Raw genomic sequence first — 23,646 nt, 5'->3', positions numbered from 1 at the left:
TTAGTTATACAGTTCATGTACACAGAAATGGTGCAAACAAGCACTGCAGTCTATTGTAAAACTCAGAGGGTTGAAAATAAGAAAGAAGTTGTTCATAGAAGAAACCACATAATGATATTTCTTCCGGGAATAGTTTTCCCAGTCGAAAAACAACACACCAGTATTTTATTTTATATGTCAACAAGCTAGGTTTCCTCTGCTGAAGTCATTTCTGAATAACAGAAGTCTGGTTTTGGACTATCCCACTCTTTTTGTGACTGTATCATCACTGCTCACCATTTTAAGCAGAACTAGTTTTTCAAAAATGCCTGTCTGGACAATTCACAAACACTGTGTGTCTACTGAATGTGTCTCTCACACAATAGACCAGATTTTTCTTAGCATATCTGGAGAGCAGATACATAAACGATAAAAAAAAAAATGGAAGGCTGGCTTTTGTGCTGCAAATTAGAATGCATATACTTTTCTGGCCAAGCTAGCCAAGTTCCCATTGATCCTCTAAAAGTAGAGGTTTGCATCTCTTCTCCCCATCACCAATATCAGCTCTCTAGTCTCCAGAATGTTGAAATGAGGAGTGCACCAGGGAAAAGAAAGATATTTCAACCCTTATGTTATAGTTTAATTCCAGCTGGTGACTCAGCCCCACAGAGCTGCTCACTCACTCACCACAGTGGGACAGAGGAGAGAATTGGAAGAGTAAAAGTGGGAAAATCCATTGGTTGAGTTAGGACAGTTTAATAGATAAAGTAAAAGCCACATATGCAAGCAAAGCAAAATACATGCAAAGGTGTTCAGGCAGGTGTCCAGCCATCCTCAGGGAAATAGGGCTCCATCACTCATAACAATTACCTGGAACAAAAAAAGCCATCACTCCAAACATCCCCCTTTTTCTTCTTCTCCCACTTTATATACTGATCATGATGCCCTATGATCTGGGATATCCCTTGGATCAACTGGGTTCAGCTGTCCTGACTGTGTCCCCTCCCAATTCCTTTTGCAGCCCCAGCTCACTCATGCTGGTGTGAGATGAAGAGCAGCAAAGGCCTTGAATTTTGGAGGCCCTGCTCAGCCACAGCTAAAACATCCCTGCACTATCAACACTTTTTCCAGCACACATCCAAAGCAGAGTCCCGTGCTAGCTGCTATGAAGAAAATTAACTTTACCCCACACAAAACCAGCACACCTTAATTGGAATGACACGCATGGATTGGGATGCTGTAGGTTCATTGTTGAACACACACAGCTATCTTATCTAATAGAGGTCCTAGAATAGGCACCACAAAGCAAATATTTGCACTCCAGAAGAGCCAGTGAGTTACAGATCTACCTTAAAGGACCTGACTTTCAAAAGTCATAGATGATGCTGAAAGCACATGAAAGATGCAAACTTCCTCAGGCTGTAAAGCATTAGGGTACAGGATGTGCTGGCTCCTTGCACACCTCTGGCATGAAATCACATCTGCCAAACACCTGAAAACCCCATGATGCTGCCCAGGGAAGACAAAATGGTACACCTGGGCAAAGGGAATGCTTCCTGTGATGGAGTGGAGCAGCAACAGCGCTCTGGGCTGCATTTAGCTGCACCCAGGTCTCCATTCCAAGATAGAGTAAGAGAGATGTGGCTCATGCCTGATAACCTGCTGGCCCTGGAGCTGCAGCTCACACTTCCTCCATCCTCAGAACCATTGAAAATCTTCTGAGAAGTCCCAGGCTGTAGAGAGATTGGGGTGCTGTGCTTCTGTCAGAGGTTCAGCTACCAATGACCACTGCCCCAGCTTCTGATTTCTGACATTGGTCCATGGCAAACACCTCACACAAAAAAAGGAAGAGCAGAAAAATAACTGCATGATGCATCAGTTAGTCCCACATATAGACATGGTCCTCCCAGGGCTCTCAAAGCAGCCCAGGCATGAAAAAGCCTCTGCTTTCAAGCTCCCTCCACCAACTGTCGCCTCTCACAGAATTCTGTGTCCAGCACTTCAAGCTGGGTTTCTGGAGGTTCTCATGTTACATAAAATGGCACTGTCACTGTGCCAGGGAAGAGAGAGCCATGGAGGTATGTGAGGCAGGAGTGGAGGAACAGCCCCTGGACCAACAGCTATATACAAGCAACTAAAGCAACTCTTCTCAATACCTTGGTGACTGTGGCCCTAAATGTTTGTCTACCTCTAATGAGAAATTAAAATGCTATTCAGCATGAGGGCCTTGGGTTTTATTGTCAAATGAAAATGTTTTTTTCTGTTGAACAGATAATAATCAGTTTTTTTCTCCACAAGTGAGACCCTTTGTGTGCCACCCAGCAGTTTCCAAGCAGCACCCTTGGGACTGCAGCACCCACCCTGCCAGGCAGGAGGATGCAGCTCAGAGGAGCCTGGTGTGGTACAAGGGTATTTTGAATCTTTTATGGCTGGGTTTGGATGGCATGTGTATCAATGCTGCCTCCAAGTTTTAAATTTAACTTTCTACGCAGCCTTATAAAGAACAAAATTAACTCATTTAAAAGTAGACTCTTAAAAATAGTGAGATATTTCAATGTATTTTAGAAGGTATTCATTCCATCTGTTTCTCAGTTTAAAAGGAAATAAATATCCTCTGTAATGCTAAACCAGACAGAAATATTTTCTCCTTCTGTTCAAAGTTAAGGTTATAGGACTGCTTTTGACAATATAAGCATTCTATTTTATTTTCTATTCTTTTTTTTTTTCTCTTCGGATTATTAGTAATTTAAAAACTTTTAAATATTTTGAACCAATTAAAGTTAAAGGAAATATTTTTTTGTAAGCTGGAAATAATAAAGTGCCATTTGTATGAAAAATTCATGCAAAAAATGACAGTAATGAAACCTCCACAGAGAGCAAGAGAAGGAAAGTATGAGTTTTGGCTGATGGGATATCTCCACCATTTTGCAGCAGGTGGGCTGCTGTCTTCAGCCCTCTCATGACAACCTCCCCACTTCAGTGGCTGTAGAAACTGCACAGACACATTCTTTGCTTTGCTTATTTTTTCATCTAATGTAAATGAGCAATTCATAAGCCAGTCATTTACCTCAGAGATGCAGTAGGAATGTGCTGTGAGTGAAGGTGGTGAGAAACACACTGCTGTTTTTCTCAAAGCTTTTTATCTTTGCCAAAACGAGAGAGGTGGGGATGGGATGCACTTCTATGAACAACCTCAGCCATGCTTTTATTTTTTTCTTTTTTTTTTTTTTCTGCTGTCCATTCAGATCCAGAAGTGAGGAGTGAATGGACATGGAACAAAGTCCATAGAGAATCAGAAACTGATTTTTATATTATGACCATCTGTACAATTACATATGCCATCATCTTCTACCATCTGTAATGAATATATCATCCCACTAAAGTCAAAAGAGCAACACAGCGTGTAGCTGATTAGGGCAAAAACTAAAGCCAAGGACATGGTCAGGAATAGCAGGAATAAGTATATCTATATATGCTTTCTTGGTTTAATGAAGACATAAGCTCAAATAAAAAAATAAAAAGAGGTAAGAGAAACCTATGTAAATTTGCAGTATCTGCATAGGTGTTTTTTATTTGTTTATTTTTAACCTGAGCAAATTACTTGAACTCCTCTTCAAGATGCTTATGTCTTCTAGGAGAGTGAGATACAAATTAAATACCTGTCAAAAAACAAATTTATTTAGATCAGTATAGTCATTTAAACTCAGGAAAAAACTCAATACAGTGTTAATAAGGCACATGAAGGTCTAAGAGCTGCTGACTCTGGACAATCACTAGGGCACAATTCAGCCAAAAGCCACAGTCATTTGTTCTTCACACAGTTTTAAAAGTGAAGAATTTCAGAAGTCATTAAAGGCCCTAATCTCAAAATAAATAAATTCCTCATTTCTGCTTTCAATACCATAGCCAACTTTACTTTGCTGGGAGCAGACAATATGTCACAGGTTAGTTTAGCAACTCCACACAGTGGCAGAGAGATATAATTGACCTACAGATTTCATCCTCAGCAAGAATTGTATCCTAGGCAAAACCACCAGCAGCTTGAATTTGGAAGATATATGTCAAAGAGATATGAGAAATAGCCCATGGGCCCTAAATTAAATAATTAACCTACATGTAGTCTGTCATATGTTTTAATAGATCCACGGTAGAATTATGGTCATCTCAAGCCCTCCTGGCTCTAAACAGACAAATCTGGTGTCTGCTGCTGCTATCTCTGTAGCTTTACAGCTGAAGATAACAAAAGCCCTCTGAACAATGGGCAAAACTTGATGTATAAAATGGAAGAAATAGAAAAAAATAGAAATAGAAATAGAAATAATAGAAATAGAAATAATAGAAATATAGATGGCAGTACCCAGAGGGCCATGGCAGGTGGAAGAAGAGTAATGAGATGTACATGGAATGAACTAGAGCAAACAGTCTCTTCAGCCAAAACATGTTCAACATCCATGGTCTCAAAATAACACGAAACCAGGTGTGCTTTCAGCTCACTCTACACTAGAAGAGCAACTGAAAGGGATGTGAGGCGTCACCACACCTTCCTCTTTAGCTTTTCTGTCAGAAGTTGTCTGGAGAAAACTTTAGTAAGGGAACTACACTCTCAAACACCAAAAAAGTGGAGGATTGCAGGATGTAACAGAGGAATTCCAACACCTATACAGGAACTGAAATAGAAAATGGCTTCATTTCAATAGTTCAGTTTCAATTTCTATCTTTAGGTGAACTGAGGTTCCCAAATTCCCCCTAAACACTCTCACTGAAGTGCAGGCTTGGCAAAAATTTCTCTGTTTCTTTCTCTTCCCCTGCTGTCTTCTGATTTGCCATGCCTCATGTGAACTGTCCATTGAGCATCCCTGCTCCAGAGGAGATCAAGATCCATCTCGTTTGCCATTCTGGCTGACTGCTGTTAGTGAAACCATATCTAGCAAAATAGAGAGACCCCTGCTGCAAGGGTGCACAGTACAGTTCAAGAGCAGAGGTTTTCCCCAACTGTGCACATTTCTGCAGCCCACAGAGCACAAAAAACACTGGTACAGACCACTAGGAAATGGCGCATTTTCTACCCTTGCAAAAATTTTGATTTAGGAGTGTCTAGTCTGACAAAGTCCTGCTATAGGGTTGTAAGGTTTTGTTTGACTTTGTGATACTTCTCAGACCAAAACTTATGGACAAGCTATTGTGCATTTCTTACTGCGTACGGGGATTTGAGTTTTTTGAGAATACTCACTGCTTTGTCAAAATGTGAAGATATTTTTTTTTTCTCACTATGTCTACCCTTTATCCTCTTCCTGCATGCTTTTCTGTGTTGATATTTGAAGTTATGTCAAATTGCAAACTCTGCATCAGAGAAAATCTATTAGAGAAACATAATTGTCAAAATTGAAGCAGTCAGCACTCATCCAAACCAGCTTGTGTATCTCTATATAAGCATTTTGTTAAAAAGTTATTGCTTTACCACCTGGTTTTTGTCCAAAATACACATCTGAGTGTCCAATACATTTTGCAAAGCATTATCTACAATTCAACTGGCAATCATTTAAATGAAGGTTTTATAGAAAAGATACAGTTGTAAAGCTCTTCAAAGCAGCCCTTGGGAACATAAGCTGCATCTCAGTTTTCCCCTCAATTTCACAAACTGCCATATGTTTCCTTTATAATAACTGCTTTAAGTAATTTAAAATGAAGGCATTTGGCTCCCAGTGATGCTATGTAATCTATTTTAATAAGAACGAGTGCAGTTAGGACATGGACCAGTGTAACTACATAATCCTGAATGGCAGGCTCTCTGTGCAAGAATTTTCTCTCTTATTAATTTCACACTTTCTCATCTCATATTCCTGCCTTGGCCCTTGGTTTAATCTTATAGCAGTAGTGAATTATTATCTGAACAACTGTGGTGATGATTAAATTAATTTAAAGCCTTTTAGAACCAAGCCATGATCTATAGTGTCTCTTTTTTTCCACCTCCCTACCTTCTAACTCATCTATTGTGTGGTTTTCCTTTTCCTGACCACTTACACCTCTTTTCACATCCTCTCCATCCACAGTGATGCACAACATACAAGTTCACTTATCTTGACATACAGTTCAATTTAAAGCCTTCCTGGGGCATTTGGATTCTATGTGACTGATACTTCTGACTGGAGGGCTACACTCTGAAAAATGAGTGGCAATATATAGAACACAATTTCTCTGCAATCTCTTCAGCAAAATCAGTGGCAGTGTGGTTCTCTTCTGTAAGCAAAATATATATCTAGCTTTCATTTTCCTTTTCTACATCCATTATATATAAATAACTTCATAGCCATAACAAATAATCTCTAAAAACTATTAATATAGGGAAGAAATGGTAAAACATTATGAAAAGACAAAAAATCCATTTAATAACACAACCGTGAAAGATGGGGATTGTCTGTGATGCTGAGGAAGTGGAGTAAAGTTTTTATCTCGTATCCATCAAGTCCGAATTTCCAAAATATGATTAAGAAGTCTATATATTCTGATCCCTAAACTCTTTTCTTTTCTTTTCCTTTCTCTTAGGGCTTACTTGTAGCTACGATATTCTGCTTCTTCAATGGTGAGGTAAGCATATGAAATGCAGACACAAGTAGAACTTGAAAAATAGTCACTCTGCTGTTCATTAATGCAGAGGTGAAGCATGTCACACTACAAACTTTGAAACCACATGAAGTCACTTTTACTCTCCACACACAAGCAGTGGTGTGCATTTCTGACAGCTCTGTGCAGAGTGTGACTGGAATATCTCTGAGCAGATTCAGGTGTGTTGCCATTACAGAAGAGATGGCACCTAAGGAGATACAGGCATGACACTGTCCCCCTACTATCTGCAAGTTTGAGGTACAGCTAACTGAAGGAGGAAAATGCTTTACTTCCTTTCCTACCCCAGAACAGCAGGAAGGACCACAATACTCCATAAGAAGCAGGAACATTCAGGGATCAGTTCAGAGAATGCAGTGCTGTGTCAGGCCCAGAGCCATGGCAAATCCATCCCTGGTAGCACTGACAGAGGTGGAGTAGTGCAAATACTTGTGCTCCTTTGAGGATTAGCACTGGCCTTTTTGCCATCAATGTTTCTTCTGTAGTAATTGAGAAATAAAAACCCTTGTGGCAAAGATCTCTCCCATTCTCTTACAGCTGGATCATATATATGTATATACACATGCAGTGGGGTTTAGGTCCACATCACTTTTTTTTTTTTTACAAAAAAAAGCAGGTTAAAATATATCAAGAACCATTTAAATTCCTATAGTAAGCCATTTTCCAAAGATGGTTGGCAGAGAAAGGCTTTTTCAATACATCAAGAGCATTCAACTGTAGCGAAATAAAACACCATACTAGGAAGTCCATTAAAAAGTTCATTCTTAATCCAGAGCAGATGAACTAGATACAGAACAAACTTTTTGATGCTAACGCTCAGTATGTCAACCTAGACAGATATTTGTGCTCCTGTTTATCGCTGTACATTATTAGAAACCAGCAAATTCTGTGTAATGATGTGACCACACTGATGTTTTGATAGAGACTGGAAGCAAGTTATGTTGTTGATAAAGTGCTACTGGCTGATTTGATAACATTCAGGATAGCAGAGAGTATTAAATTCTGCCACCACTTGTCAACATCTCTGTACATTTGCCTCTGGCTGGCTCCCTGTGTAAACGTACAGAGAAACTCAAGGATAAAAAGATGAGAGGCTTCCCACCGCACTTCTGTAGCATGGCTCCTCAGGAGACATGAAAGAGAAGGGCAAAATGTGAGCAGCTAATGACATCAGAACCTAACATGAAATGAGAGCTGTAAAGATCATGCTACAGAAGTTCACAGTTTCATGAGTCCAACTAAACAAAGTTGAAGACATTTACAACTCTTTTCCTAACACATTTCTGTCCCCAGTATCTACAGGCTACCATCACCTTTCTCCTTCTGCCTTACTGTCGTCACTCTGACACAGCTGAATACCCATGCCCTGGAAACAAAGAAAACTTCTGATACTCCCTAGTATGGAGGACCTGCTGTGAAGAAAATAGAGTAGTAAACCAGTCAGGCAGCATTTGAAGCATCCTCTCCCCGTAAGAATGACTGCATAGCTGTATACAAGCAGTGCTCCTGTGTCTCCTCACTGGCCTCCAAACAATGTGTTACCCCAAAATCCTGGTCTTGAACATTGCCTTCTTCATTCTCCCCAGTGACACCTTTCATTTCTTTCAGATCAGATTTTAAATAACAAAATCTCTTAGTGTTTTACAGCTTTAGTGTAAAAGGTTGATTCAACATCTCTAATGAGAACACATGGACTTGTGTCTAGATTAAAGGTCATAGCAATGTTAAAAATAGGGAAAGGCCACAATAAAATGCATTGAAAACATAAAGTATCTTTAAGGCTATTAGTTTCTTAGTTTCATCAACTAGCTCTAATTCCAAGGTACTTTTGACAATGCTAAAGTGTCAGAAGAGCATATCCATCTTTACAACTCCAGTAATACAATTCTCAGGTTATGCACTAATGAATATATCTGAAGCATCTGCTTGCCAATATGCATGATTGATGACTTTTTGGTGGAGCAGCTGATCAGGAACATGGATCAATGTCAGGCACTAAGAACAAATGACTGTGAGGGTGCAGGTTGCTCAGACATATTGAGAATGATTTTATTGGTTCTTGGGTACTTTTCACCATTACACCCATTTTCAAAATTATTGCATCTGCTTCAGATTTGCAGACTGTCAGTGGCAGGAGTGATGAAAAATCCTCTCATTATTTTCTTCTAGGAAATTTTATTTACTAGACTAGAAAGGAAGCTTTTCTTAGAATTCCCCATTAAGGTGAGCAATGTCAGTGATGACACCTCTCTAATACAGACTCAAGACAGTTTGATGCTACTTGCAAGAGCACATTACCAATAAACATCCAGCAAAATTTATGCACTAGAGTAGGTGGACTGGGCTGGGCCAGGAGAGGATGAAAGGATTGTGACCCCTTCCTCCCATTTGTCTCTGCAGTTACACAATCTGTAGATATATAAGGCACAAAACCTATAGAAGAGCAGCAACAGACTAATGCCTGACTGGTATTACATCCTTCCAAAGGGAGCACTAATCTGAGTTTGACCAAGAAAATTGAGCTAACTTCCCCTAGTTCTGGTGTTTGCAGAAGAACATATACCAAACACACAGTCAGGTCTTCAGTCATGATATAAGATTGTTTCCAAGCTGCTGCATACATCTGCTCCCATGGAGGCTAAATTTACTTCTCACAAGAAAATTCAGTGTGGGGCAAGGAGATTAACTTCAGTAATGCAGAAGCCTGGCTAATCTGGGATTTACTTTGTCCTACTGGAATATTTAACTTCAATACTGAAATAAACGAAGCCAAGACAAATAATGTTAAACTGAGAACCACTTGACTGCGTTTTATAGAGTATTCATCACTACTGCCTCACTAACCTCACTTTAATACCATGAACCCATCTATATAAATAAATGTAAAAATAAGAAGAAGAAGCTGTACCAATTTCTGCATTCATGTGGAAGAACATATAAACAATTTTTTGTTACTTTTAAAATGACAAATCTTCTTGCACATTTTCATCGAAAATCTTGGGGTCCAGCAGCACTGTAGTTACTCTGTCGAACAGCAACAGTGTTGTACAGATGGTACAAGGTCACTGCAACTGTCTGCTCACCAGACCACATTTTCAAGCCTGGGATTGCTTCTAGATTGCAAGGCTGGACAACAGGATGGAAAGCCTATTTGGGGAAAAAACAGCCATGTATTTTATGTGCCAGTGAGGCATGAATGGCTAATAGAGAACAGAAAAATCTTTAAAGTCTTGAAGAGCAGAGTAAATAAACTTGGGCTCTTCATTGCTTCAGTCTTTGCTTTCTTTTATTTGCCATCACAGTGGAAAGCATGGCAGGCATCACCCTGTGCCTCCTGGTCCCCAGGCACCTCCTCAGTCATTAATACGTCGTGGCTGTGCATGTGATTTTCAGTAATGCTGCTGAATATTTAAAATCCATGCCTGAATGGTTTTAGTTGGCAGTGAGTTATGATCATCTGAGATTCTTGGAATCGTGGCAGAAAACCAGATTAGCAAGTTTTACTCAAATGCAGCAACTTGTACAATCCATTATCCAGTTGTGGTCAGATCCTCGTACAGACAAGCAGTTCAGCAAATAAAAACAAAGGTGCTTTGACCTTGTGCTCTCACTGCTCTGCAGAGCCTTTTAGACCTGCATAATGGCACTTCTAATCATGGGCTGAATTGGAAGGGATGTGTCTGTTGTCTTCCCACCATGCATACAATGTAAGCATCATTCCCTTCTAAGAAGAAAACTGAACTCTTCCTAGCAGGCTCTGTAAGTCTCAGGGACATTGTTCTTCCCTCTCCAGTTAACCATGCTGTCATCTCCAGACCTGTTGCCCTGGTGGACTGTCAGAATGCAGTTCATCTGAGAGCAGTTTGGGAGCCTAGCAGGAACTCCTCACCTGCACAGCTGCTCTTCTCCCCGTGCAAGAGCAATCAAAGCCTTGGGATCTGTGCAGGGGGCAGGGGAAGGAGAGGGCTTGGAGAGGAGCAGAAAGGCTCTAAGAGCAGGCTCTTGCTGCCTTCACGAAAAATGCTGATATGAATCCAAATGGATGAAGTGCTGTGAAATGCAAACACAGCCAGCGTGGGGCAGAGGTGAAGGCCAGAAGTGCTCAGTGGCTGGTGATATGCTGTGGGGGTGGAGAGGTGGCTGTGGGCAGGCAGAGCTGCTGTGCACAGCAAAGTTTCTGCATTGTCCTCATTGTGTCTGCCCTAGATGCCACCAACCCAGTGAGATATGGGGAAAGTCACTGTCCTAGTAGTTCTGAAGAGTTCTTCTCCCAGTCCCTCCCCAAAGTTTCCGGGGTGACTAAGCTTCAATATCCATACTGTAACATCAAAAGGCAATTTTAAAGTGACTGAAATCTTTATAAAATCTTTACTCGTGTAATATTTCTGTATCAAGTGCTGCTACTGCATTACTCTTTGACCCAGTAACTCTCACTAATAAATTTGAGTGATAGTGTGAGAAAACATGCCTGCATGCAGCTATTTCACTTTAATTCTCAATATTGGCATAGTAAACTTTGCCCACAGCCCAAGTAATTAAAGTTCCATTGTGACCATATGCCTTTCCTGCGCTCGATATCTAATTAACCTGCACAGCCATTTGTTTTCTTTTCTTTATGTGTTAGGAGAAGGTGAATAGCAATACATTCTCCAAATGACAAACAGTGCCCAGTTCAGCAGAAGCAGAGAAACTTGTGGACTCCTGTCATCACAGTGCCCTACCTGCACCTGCCATCCTCTGGAGGAGGGGGTCATTTACACCAGATTATTGATCAAACTTCTCCTATTCTCACTTTGTTTGGAATCACTGACCTAATCAAAAAGAGCCAGGATTTGCTCACTTTCTGCTCATGTAGCAGCACTATCAAGAGCCACCACACCTGGACATGCAGCCGGAGAATGGCTCCTTATTCCCTGGGAGGTCTCAATAGTTTAAATCATTTCCTAGTGCCATGTATAGCATCACTCTTAATGCAGATGTTGAATAAAATATCTTATTCCTAGCAGATGAATGTTCAAAGTTTGAAATCCTCTGCCATGCAGAGGGCTATGAACAATGCTATATTTTGCGAGCACAGGACAATTTAATTTAATTTGTCCTTAGATTACCAGAACAAAATCCCTGTTTAGCTGTCCTAGTCCTCTAACTCTTTTAACAAAATTAGCCCTGGCAAGCTCTTGAAGTGTACTTACACTTTGCCATTCATAGTACAGGCTGAGATTCTTCAGGTATCAAAATGCATTAAGCATTTCAGGGGCAAGAATCCAGCTGCAGCATCAAGTGGGCTTTAGTCCCCATGCCCCCTTCCTCTTCCCTCTTCTACCGTAGCCTCGTACTATGATTCTGTGCAGCAATCTCTCCCACATTTATAGGATGAGCTTACCTGCATGCAGAAGTTCTTATTGCTACCATAGGCTATGCAGGAGGGGGTTAAGGTTGAGAGCTGAACAACTGCTTCAGGTACAGACAGGAGGAGAGAGGCAGACTAAACCTGCTGGAATTAGACCTGGAGATTTTCCTTTCCTTTCCTTTCCTTTCCTTTCCTTTCCTTTCCTTTCCTTTCCTTTCCTTTCCTCTCCTTTCACAGGGTTTACATGATGCTCCACCCTACCTGTGTGTTTCTCTGACAGGTGCAAGGAGCTCTGAAGAGGCAATGGACACAGTACAAAACCCAGTGGGGCCAAAGGCGCCGCGAGCACTGTTCCACGCGATCTACCTCCTACACTGCCACGTCCATCACAGAGGTCCCTGTTTACCTGTACCATCATGATGCCAACAATGAACAGTTAAATGGAAGATATGCAGAGGACTCTGAACTCGTTGCATTAAAATCTGGAGAGACATCTGCCTAGCTTGGCACCAGCCATTGCAAACACATCATTTCATGTTCTGCTTGTGAAAAAGCTGGGGAGAAGGGTGGGAGTGTGGGAATCCAACAGGCTGAGTCAGAGTGCAGGCCCAGGTGGAAGGACACATCCTTTTCAAACCACATCAGCCTCTGACAGCAGTGATGCAGAGGGAGTGTAATGCAGACCAGAATACCATTTCTTCCTGTGCACTGCAGCAGGGAGTGAACATGGACCTGCCCACCAGGCTGTGTGATCCACATCCCCTGATCCCAGCTGTATGAAGTGACCATCTGACATTTGTAACAAACCCAGGTATCCGGTAGCAAAAAGCAAAGAAAGAACCAGGTTGTGGCAATTGGAAACTTTTGGCACTTTTTGTTTTGGTACTTTTCCTTAACACTAGCTTTTAAACCATCAATTGTCACAAAATGTAACTGACTTGGAGTCCTTAATTTTCCCTTTTAATGAGCATGATGACCACTTAAAAGATTTCGCACATTGCAAGACAAATCAAACATATGAACAGCAGAAAGTCATTCCAAAGGATTGAAATCTTGATGCTTTCCAAAGAATGCCACAAAATGTTACCATCCCAAAGGACACCCCAAAATATTATCGTTCCATTATTAGGTGCATAAGGCAAATTAAGGTGAGATAGTTATTGCATACCAAGATCTCAAACACCCTCAGAGAAATAGATTAATTCTTCAGGCTTAATGACGCAAGTTCTGAAGGCATCTCAAAATAGATTTCATTTAACAATACTGGTAGTTCAAGAATATTTATTTATAGGAAAAATTGTCACTCTATTACTCTGCCCAGAAACTCATCATTAAGGAGCAATTCTCTCACTCTGAATAAACTGTGAAATTTGTTTGGAAACTATGGTTTTATTTTATAGACATTCTGAGACGAATGCTAGATGAATGTTTGTCTCTATTATAAAATTGTGATCATGGCAGTAAATGTTCCCATGAAAGAAATGAGAAACTAATATCACGGGAAGCATCTTCTTTTAGAATCTGGTTGCTCTCCTGCATCCCTAATCATTAGACAGTCTGGCCAAATCCTTGATAATCTATTTCCATTTCTGTTGAAATTAGCAGAAAAATCACTGCTAACTTGGATGGGAGATGAACTCTCTTCAGTGTTCAGGAATGACTAATGCAATACAGTTCAGTGTAGACCTCAAAAACAGGAGGCCATTTCCTCCACAGTGATTTGAAACCACTTTTAAATATTGTGTCCAGCCAGGCTGATTTTCTTTCCCTGACACAGCTAGACCCTAAGATTTACCCTCAATTTGTGGATTTTAAATGGAGGAACAATGTACATGTCTACCTACATGGGTCACCATCTCACTGGAGAAGACCCTTCCAGGAATGAGGTCACAAGGGATAGCTGTAAACCCAGCACTAGGACAGGGGACCAAATTCCCACTCTCCATACATGAGGCAATGCCTTGCAGGGGAGGAGGCTGCCCTGTTTGAACCACCAGCACACCACCAGCTGTGCACCATGACAGGTTGTCCCCAGGGCAAGGAGAAAGCTGTCAGCTCTGCCACCGCAGAACAAAAGAGGAGCTGGGGAACAAGAAGGAATTGTCTGCTGGTGGTGCAGATCTTCACACAGTCAATCCAGCTGAACATTTACAAGAAAATACCATCATGTGTGTTTATTCAAGTCACATAACTATTTTTCAGACTTCAAGGAATACAGTTATTTTTCAAACAGTATTTCTCATATTGCTATTTCTACTTTCACCAGTGAATAAGAATAAAGTGGCTCTGCTATGAATCTGTATTTCTGAATAGCTTTGGGGCACACTGCACTTCCCAGGAATGCTGCAGAAGGCATTCCTGGTTTCTAAATACAAAAATGAGCTGATTGTAAAAGAAGTGTGAATAATATAGAGAGCTTAATAATGAACATGTTGGTTTAAATAATGTACATGTTTACAACATGTAAGTGCAAGTTGTTTCACAGTTAGGTTCATGTGGATGTACAAAGTCGAAATGCTTTGCCATTATATCGATTGCTTTCTTTCTTTGCTGAGGATATTTTCTTGTTCTGTTTAATGGAGTGCTCTGAAAAGTCATATTCAGGATCTGAGGTTTAGGGTATTGTTTGCAGCTTCAGTGTGTTTGTGTCAATCTTTACAGAAACTTTGGTTTCAGTCAAGGAATGATGAATTGCAGCCACAAAAAATTTGGTCTAATATATACACTGAGTTTAGGGCTGTCATCACTCTTGGGCTTTGTCAAAAGGATGAGTTTTAAAGGTACTAACTGAGTAATTTCTAATCAAAATAATTTCCCATAGGAAATGGTATTTTTCTTCATCTCAAGATGGTTTGAAATGTCATCATTGCACACATAAGGTACATTTCATTCTCTGCTTTATAAATAGTACCATATACTAGTGACAGTAATATTCTGAATGCTGATACAACCTCAATAATTCCAATTATGACAGTAGGGTGGTTTAACTCCAATAGAATTCACAAGAACAGCAGACACACATAATTAATTTATCAGTGTATCAAAAGGTAGGGAAGGAGCTGACACGTGAATCAGTGGATTCAAGGTGTATTTTAAGAGGAAACCAACCTTACATTTATCACCTCTGCATTATCTGTTTCCTCTCAAACACCACACCCAACACATGAAAACCCAGTTTAGTGCGCATTTCCTCTGGCAGAAGGTTTTGTGTGGTTGCTCTGAGCAACCAAATCTATCAGGAAGATAGATTTAGATAGATGCTGGTTGTTATTCTTTACAAGGTACAGAAACACAACACAAATTAAAAGATTTATTGTGCCATCGGATGTCGAAAGTAAGACTTGATTTTTATTTTATTTACTTAATAAATATATTTTATCTGAAATAAAACTGCAAAAAAGGTAGAACAGAAAATTATCTCTGTATTAAAGTTCTTAGCAGTAATGCTACCTTAATTAAAACACTACAGAGTGCTCATGTAGCAAAATAATTTTGCTTTGGGATAAAAAACACCTCGCAAAGGTGGTGAATTTTGGTTCTCTTCTCCCATCCTTTGCCAGCCTCAACAAACAAAATACATGAGTGGTTATCCAAAGATGCAAATCTGAAACTAAAACTGTGAAGGTACCTACATTTCCACTGCTTGGAATTTTAAAAGTTTGGCATGTCTCTGTGAAGCTAAATACTGTTCAAATATATGAGGATTTGTAACCTAAAAGTCATTTGCACTGAAACAGTAGTTGATCCAAAGCCAATAAGACTCTGCAGCGTGAACATGCCCTCTCTGCCCTCTACAGAACTTTTCATGTACTTCCAGATGGATCCCAAATCTGTATTTATGCACCACTTTACTGAGCATTCAGATCATAATTGAGAAAATAAAGTAATTCTCAGCATCACCAATACAGATACAGTACGTTGATCTCATCCTAATAAAGGACAGCTGTTTTAACCTGCAAAATCAAGTGCTGAGAAGGCTCTCATTGCTGAGCATGTCATACTGCTGCAGGATAAGGAAACATCATGATAAAATAACTGACCAGAGTGTGGTATTGTGGGTCTCAGGAAACACAAATCAGCACAGACAGCACTGGGGCAGATTTAGGCTCACCTGCCTTGTCGTAGGGATCATTTAGATGACCTGCTGAACTCCTGTCAAAACTTACTTTATATGATCTCATAGAAGCAAAGATAGGCACTGTGCTCTGCTGGGCCAGGAAGGCACTTAATTCTCATTATATGCCATTTAATATTTTCTTCATAATCAAATTTCAGGACTTCACAAGTCTATCTTTAAAAGGAACAATTATCTTCAGCCAATTTCTAAAGGACATCTGCATCAATTTTGAGAATCCCTTCCCTTTTTCTCACTGCAAGCAAATGCAACTTTGAGAAGTGACCACACTGCAGGAGGTTGCTTTGTGCAATGTGCAATACGTGCCAATGTGTGACTACATGCAGCCCCCCCCCCCACTCCCAAGTGCTGGTCATGTTGATTGGCATAATACGGCCAAATAGATACAGCTCCTTCCTTCATAAGCTTTGCATTTCTGTCCCCCCCAGAATCACCACCACAAGTGTTTATTTCCCAAGCTCTGCATTCTACACATTTTCAGGAGAAACATTTTTCTTTACAGCTTGCAACTTATGTTAACTCGCTCTTGGTCCAAGACGTACTCATGGATATCAGACTGGAAAATGTGCATTTTAATCAAAACCAGATTATAGAATTCAAGTGCTTGGCCCACACTCTTTTTTAAAAGCTACCCACTGGAATTGTGAAAATGGTAGATGCAGATTTAAAGCTAAGCTAAGGATAAAAGTCTGAGCACACAAACCAAGTATCTTCAGAAGCAGAGCAACATTACCTTTCTAGTTTTGACTGGACACAATCCTGTTACTACCTTTTTTTTTTTTTTAAATTAAAAAAAAACCAGAAAAAATTTTAAAAGATCTTGAGAAGTTGGAAGTTATACAAAAAGCACCAAAAACCCAACCATCTAGAAAGCCTAGATAACATACATACACAGATGCAAATGAATATATGTACAGGGAGTTCTTATAAGAGCTGTGCTCAAGTAGAAAGTGACCCATCCCAAAATGCACAAAATCTAAGTCATGAGTGGGAGAGACTGCAGGGCAGAGAAGATTTGTAGCCTCCATTAACTGCCTTAGTGCTTTCTGGGGACCCCATATGGAGCACAGACAACTAAGGTCATCCATCATCCCACTCCCATGCCAGGTGATTTCCTGATGGGAATGAAGGGGACCAGAGACATTGGCTGCATTTGTCAGCTTCATAAACCAAGCCTGAGCTGATGAAAGGGGCTGACTGGGGGGTGAGCAGGAGCAATCTCTTTCCCAGCTGCATGCCTGCTCTCCAGCAGGTGATGCTGGGTTATCTCACCAGCATAAGACCCACTGTTGGGGCGAAGACTGACCTTAGACCAGGCAGTTCCTTGGTATGGAAAATCTTTTATTTCACTTTACCCTGGGTAACACAGCAGTAATTCTCACTGACTTCATCTGGATGGCTAAAGGCAGGAGTTCTCCCTCTTTGATTTTAATGGTTATCTAAATAGCGAGCAAACACTGCAAATGGGTAGAGTAATATAATCTCACCTGCATATTTGACATCAAAATCCCTGTTCATCTGTATTGCACCACATATCCTTAAGGTAAGAAGAGACTACTTTTAAATTTTCTTGGGTTGATTTAGTAAAATTTTTGATCTCTTTATATACGTTACATGTATTTGACAAGCTTCACAAATTACTTGGCCATTAACATATATTTTATTTGTTATATTTATAGGTAAAGAGGGAAATAGCTGCTTATATGAAAAGCTTAGCATATAACAGCTTCCAAGAAATCAAAATAAAAAGAATGTAAAAAGCTGTCCCAGTCCATACTGACCACACAGAAAAACCTGAGAGGTGGAGACCTCTTGTATTCTACTCTCCTCTCTTATCTCCTGGTTATTTCTTTCGTTTTGAGCAAACAAGACCAACATGTCTCAGTCCAGACAGCAGCACAGGGCTGCTCAGCACTATGTTGTACGGATAGGTGTTTCTGGGAGGCACACAAGGAGATATACAGCTTCTCCCACTGACCATTGCAAGCAAAAAACCTTCTCCCAATGATGTGTGCACATGCATGCAAAATACCTTTAGGTATAGATACCACCACAATTAACATCCCTGCTAAGAAGGAGTGGGAGAGAGTTCTGCAGAATTTAAACAATCTCTGAAATAAGATTCATGAGGAAAGAGGCTATATCTCAGGTTCAGAAACAGCATCACCAGCACAGGCTTTGACAGGGAAAGAAAGTACAAAAAATAGCTGCCTTTAACGAGTATCACTCTACAAAGGCTCAGATCCCACATTCTGCTCACTGCAGATTGTGCAGGCAGGTTTATCAAGTTCAGACCCTCAACAAATGAAGAAATAGCTTGAGAAAAGATTACTCTTATTGAATTATATTAACCTGCAGGCATTTTTCTTTTATTATCTTTTGGCATGTAGCAAATATTTAACTCCCAGGGAGTCAGCCACAGTGCTCACATTTGCCTCCCCAGCAGCAGAAGGGAGGTGCCCCTCTGGGGAGGCTGCAGTTTTGAATGGGCAGCAATTTAGAGTCTTTACAAGAATTATGGTGAGTGTGTATCCAACACAAAGTAGCCTTCAATTTTGAAAGAAGGGGCTGCAGAGATTTTTCATTTTAATCCTCTGCTGTAAAATTTTGTCCCTATGGGAGATTCCTTGGAAAATCAGGGTTAGAAAGGATGTGGAAGGACAACAGGTCACTCCAGATGTGCCATCACCTACACAGGTGCTGCCACATAGATGAGAAATAATTTGTCATGGCTTGTAAAGTTTGGGTAAATGCAAAAAATAACCACCAAAAAACAGACCACGTTTCTCCTTTCTAGTTATAGCCCATGTAGAAGTGACTTGGTATCAATTTTTCTTATACATCAGGATATCACAAGCAAAGATCTCTGGTTTTCAGACATTTGTTTTACATTACACAGAGTACTAACACTCTTCAGTGCACAATGGTGCATCAGTTACCAACACACTTCAGCAAAAGAAATGAATGCAATCAGGAAAAAGAAACAAAATAAATGTATTTTATACTCAGTGTATACAGTCTTTGTAAATTAGCAATAGACCTTCAGTAACCAAAACACAATAAAATCTGAACATAATTTAAACAATTCCATGGGTATATCAGAAGTTTTCCCTTTTTTTTTTTTTTCTTTTTTTTTTTTAATTCATGTCTAGATAGAATATTACTGTATGTTCATGGAAGGAAAGTTTTATGCAATTAATTTTTATTGAATGATGTTGAAATGCATGGTTCACAAAATTGAAAAGGCTTCAAAATGTAGGAAGACTTCCCATGTTGGCAAATCCGAGGCACAGTCATAAGTCACAAATTCATTGTTCATGATTGATACGAATGAAAAGACAGTTATAATTTAATTATCTCTTTCTTTTTATACAAGCCAAGAAATTCTTTGTCTGCTTTAGTGTTTACACATAATGTGTTTTTATGGCATAAAGTATACCCTGATGATTTTCTACATCAGGAGAAGTACATTTTTGATTGTAAACCAATTATTCTGTCGCCCTTTGTGCTGTACATAAGCTGAACATTGCTGTAAGCAATTCACCACATGTAGAAAACCTTCTTACAAAGAAATACTCACCAAAGATGGGACTGAAATCTCAACCTTAATCAAAAGCATCAGCGGATTGAAGTCTGTGGTAACAAGGATTTCATCTTTACAAATTGTTTCCCCAGTGTTAATGGCTATGGATGGATCAGGGAAAGGGGTGCTTGGTACTGCTTCTGTAACACCTATATCCCCCACCAGGGCTGCAAACATGGTGGGTCTGCTGTTGACTTTTAAGGCCATTTCCCCAAGAAAGCTGGGGAGGTTGATCAGAGAGCAAGGCTGGAGGGAACAGTGCAGAAGTTATGCCTTGCTCTGACATTTCTTTTCACAGCAGATACAGGAGGATGCAGCTCTGGAAAGGGTTTTCAGATGCTCTGGAAAGGGTTTTAAGATACACTGGAAGGGGTTTTCAGATACCCTGGCAAGCCTGGTCTGTTCCAGTGCTTGGGTCAGACACTGCCTGGTGGGATACATGTTGAGCTGAGTGCCAGTCAATTGCCCTTTCTTAGTTCATTTTACATGAGTTCAGTTGATGTCACTCAGGAGTGGTTTAGACACAATTTTTTTGGTGTGGAATTGAACGTTTGGGAAATTTTGGCTTTTTGAGAGGCTTCTATTTTTGCAATTAAAGTCAGACTCATTTTAAAACTGTTGAAATGTGTTCTTGTCTTAAGATATTCTGATATAAATGAATACCAAACCACTGGTTCTTAAACAGTTGAATAACCCTCACTACCTCAAAAGCTTTCTTAAATCTCTGACAGCTAAGAACAAGTAGAATAATAGCATTAAAGGTCACAGAAATACCTACTAAAATCAAACAAAAACCTGTGGTTAAGGCACTGGACTGCATGGACTCAGCAGACTTGGGTTTGGGTCATGTCCCTGCCACAGACTTACTGTGTGGTCCTGAGAAAACAATTGCAAACCAAGTGCCAGACTCAATGAATCCACTGAAACTTCCACTGACAGATTTAGGGTTCTACACTCAAAATTGAGACTTTTCCTACAAGCGTGTTTTCATTGGCTAATATTCTCAACCTGTCAGACCATTTTATTGCAGATGCATCTAAACTGTCTCTAAGTCCTCACCAAGGTTCCCATAAAGGAAAGTGGGGAAAAGCTGTCCTTTCATTCCTGCAAACAACATATTCCTACTGACCTGGCTTTCTGCTTTCTCATGGGAATTTTGTGCCAAAATCTCCTGCTTTGCAATAGTGCTCGGTCATGAGCATTAATTAGTTTCTTCCCTCTGATTAGTGAATTCTTAAAAATATTTAAAACATTTTAAAGAGTTAGAAGGAAATATGTTCAACAATTTCTTCTGAAAGAGCCCTGTCTTAGAGAACCCTCTAGCATGCCCTGATGTAGAGACCACACACATACATATATTTAAACATTCATTTATAATGCAAAATGCCTACATAGACTCTACACCTGTAGTTCCAGTCATCTGACTGGGGTTAAAATGATGCAATTTCAAGTGTTGCTGGGCAGAGGGGAGACTGAACTCCTATACTTGATGCAGTATTCATTTGCTGAAAGGTGGCTACTGGGCTGAGGCATAGTTGATGTGCAGAAAGGCCTGGATATATTGCACATATTTTTAAATGTCCACGTAGTTGAGACAGCTCAACTTTCTTCATGAATGAGGTCCATCTCCATATAAAAAAGAAAAATTTTAAAGAGAAAAATTTAAAAAGCATATCATATGCATGAAACACATACAGTATTATCTACAGGCTTTGCTAGTGAAATTTTAATATTAATTTTCTCCATTTCTGCTGTAAAATTGCCTCTCTCTTGTCAACAAGACAACACTGAAAGTCACTGTGCCTACCACCAGTGACAAATTTTCTGAGAAAGATAAAATCTTCTTTGTGTCACGATGATCTGAATAACATACCTCTGTTGGTACAAGGGCAAAATGGACATAGTCAAGGAATTCCTGCTCTATATGTGAATGTCAGCAGCCCTCAGGAAGACATAGCCCAAAAGGCCTTTCCCAGATTGGTTCACTAATATCAAAAATATCAGCTTTTTAGCAGAATAGTTTGGGCAAAGGTGTTTGTGAAAGCAACATGAATTAGCAATATAGTCAAACATCAGCCAGATCTACCTGCATGCAACACAGTGGTGTTCAAATGGGTCCAAAGAATATTTTCATTCAGCCAAGGCACAAAACCTTTCAGTGGCATCTCCCAAATATAATTGCATTTGTTATTTTGCTCAGTGCATTAAAAAGCTGCTCAGGAGAGGCTGAACCATTGCTACCCATCAGGTTCATTGCACTGGCAAATGTATTTCACAGATACATATTTTTTGGCATCAAGTATATATCTATTTAGTGGAACATTCTGTACCTAAACAGTATCTGTAAGGAAATAGGGAAAAAAAAACCTTTTAATTTTCATATTCTTTGAACAAATTACAAGACTAAAGAACTTCTGTTTGCAGTTACAGATTATCTGTCTTAGAAATAGGACTTCTTCCTCATCTGGGGAACAATGACCCAAGAGAGACTTGAGTGTCTGTCTTGGGAAGTGTTTTAAGGATATTAGACAAGCAAACTCAGGTCTGATAGTGAAGTAACAAACTGCTGTCTTTGATAATATTGTGAAAAAAATAATTGCTTGTTAACAATATTCCATTTTCAGTGTGGGGACTCTCCTCCAAATCTTTAGATGCTTACTTTACTTCTGGAGGGGCACTTATTTCTCCTGGTAGAGAAGGGGCACTCATTGCCCATTAAAACAGACTTCATCCCTACATACCCTTTTCCATAATGTTGCTTGTAGTTCTGAGCTGAAATGCACAATAATGGTGTGTGTCGATGCAGTTTAAAAGCAGCAGCCAAAAATGATTGCTCCATTTACACATCGAAAATCACTCTGCTTCACACAGAATTTGGTACATTTCTCTGCTGTTTCAGATATTGCTCTGAGATTCCTCTCTGCATGGCTCTCGAGTGGGAATGGATTGTAATGACAAAAAAACCCTAGCAAACATTTTTGCTCATATGGATTTCAAGGACATAGGTAAGGAGTGGTTTGTGTTCAGACTGTATGACACTGACACTTAAAATGGACATGAAGTCTTTAACATGCTTCAGCAACAGTAAAAGCCTAGCTATTCAAAGGTGTTTTAGTACCATGAATTTCTAAAATTCATTGAAGGATGATCTCAATCTCAGAAAAATTTCCCTCTGCCTCTGGTAGGTCAAATATCTGTACTTGCATTTGTTCTGCTAAGTATCTTGCAATTCCACAATGCCACATGGCACAGCTTGAAAAGGTTATCAACATTATGTCAGAGTAATAATCTCCAAACCAAGACTCTGCTCCTTGGTGGTGTAGGAGTGAATACTTCTGCAAGTCTAAACATCCCAAATAGTCTGCCACAGCAAGATGGATTCATCATAGATCCATACCTCTATTGTGACTGCAGCCATTGCCCACTGCCCCCAAAAGCCACTTTATTTCTCCTAAAAGCCTAAACTATTCCTTATCCTGAAAGCCTTGAAAATTCTTACTGCTTCATGCCAGAAAGCCTTCATCCTTTTGCCTTTCTCAGGCTAATTTAACATTAAATGAATGGGACATTCTATCTCTGATGGAATGTGTGGTTTTATCTTTTGCTGGCAATAATCACAGCAGTAGAATTTTGGTTAATCTCTTTCAGCTTTCTTTAGGTTTAGAGTCTGTCTCCACCATTTGTGTGTTAGTTGTGAGAGATCCAGAATAGACATGGTCTAAGAGCAATTTTCCTGCATTTTTTTCTCAAAACCAAGTTGTGCTGGATGTAGCACCTTGGAAAATACATCTGAAATCAACAGAGTTTTGCTATTTTTGTTGCACTTCAAAAAGCACAGCTCACTGGATTCCTTAGGAAATATATCTGATTGCAGCCAAATTTCGGTGTGGTCAAATTAGAAGCAGCTGAAATGTTAAACCTTATTTTCCAAAATGGAAACTACAATAAGTAAAATACAATGTTACAGTTGATACTAAG

General features: G+C 39.8%; 1 protein-coding gene across 3 annotated transcripts in view; it reads left to right on the top strand.

Moving 5' to 3' along the window:
• The window catches only part of CALCR (calcitonin receptor), a 154,776-nt gene extending 138,865 nt beyond the window's left edge, over positions 1 to 15,911 (top strand). For all 3 annotated transcript variants that reach the window (XM_085050728.1, XM_085050727.1, XM_085050726.1), the window contains 2 exons: positions 6,523 to 6,564; positions 12,231 to 15,911. In XM_085050728.1, the coding sequence (XP_084906854.1) occupies positions 6,523 to 6,564; positions 12,231 to 12,452 (264 nt within the window). In that variant the 3' untranslated portion in view covers positions 12,453 to 15,911. The remainder of the gene's footprint in view (positions 1 to 6,522; positions 6,565 to 12,230) is intronic.
• Positions 15,912 to 23,646: the final 7,735 nt, after the last annotated feature.

Source organism: Lichenostomus cassidix, chromosome 2 (genome assembly GCF_008360975.1).
Source record: "Lichenostomus cassidix isolate B80296 chromosome 2, HeHo_3.0, whole genome shotgun sequence".
NCBI lineage: Eukaryota > Metazoa > Chordata > Aves > Passeriformes > Meliphagidae > Lichenostomus > Lichenostomus cassidix.
The sequence above is the reverse complement of the archived record's forward strand: the minus strand, read 5'-3'. Positions and strand labels throughout refer to the sequence as shown.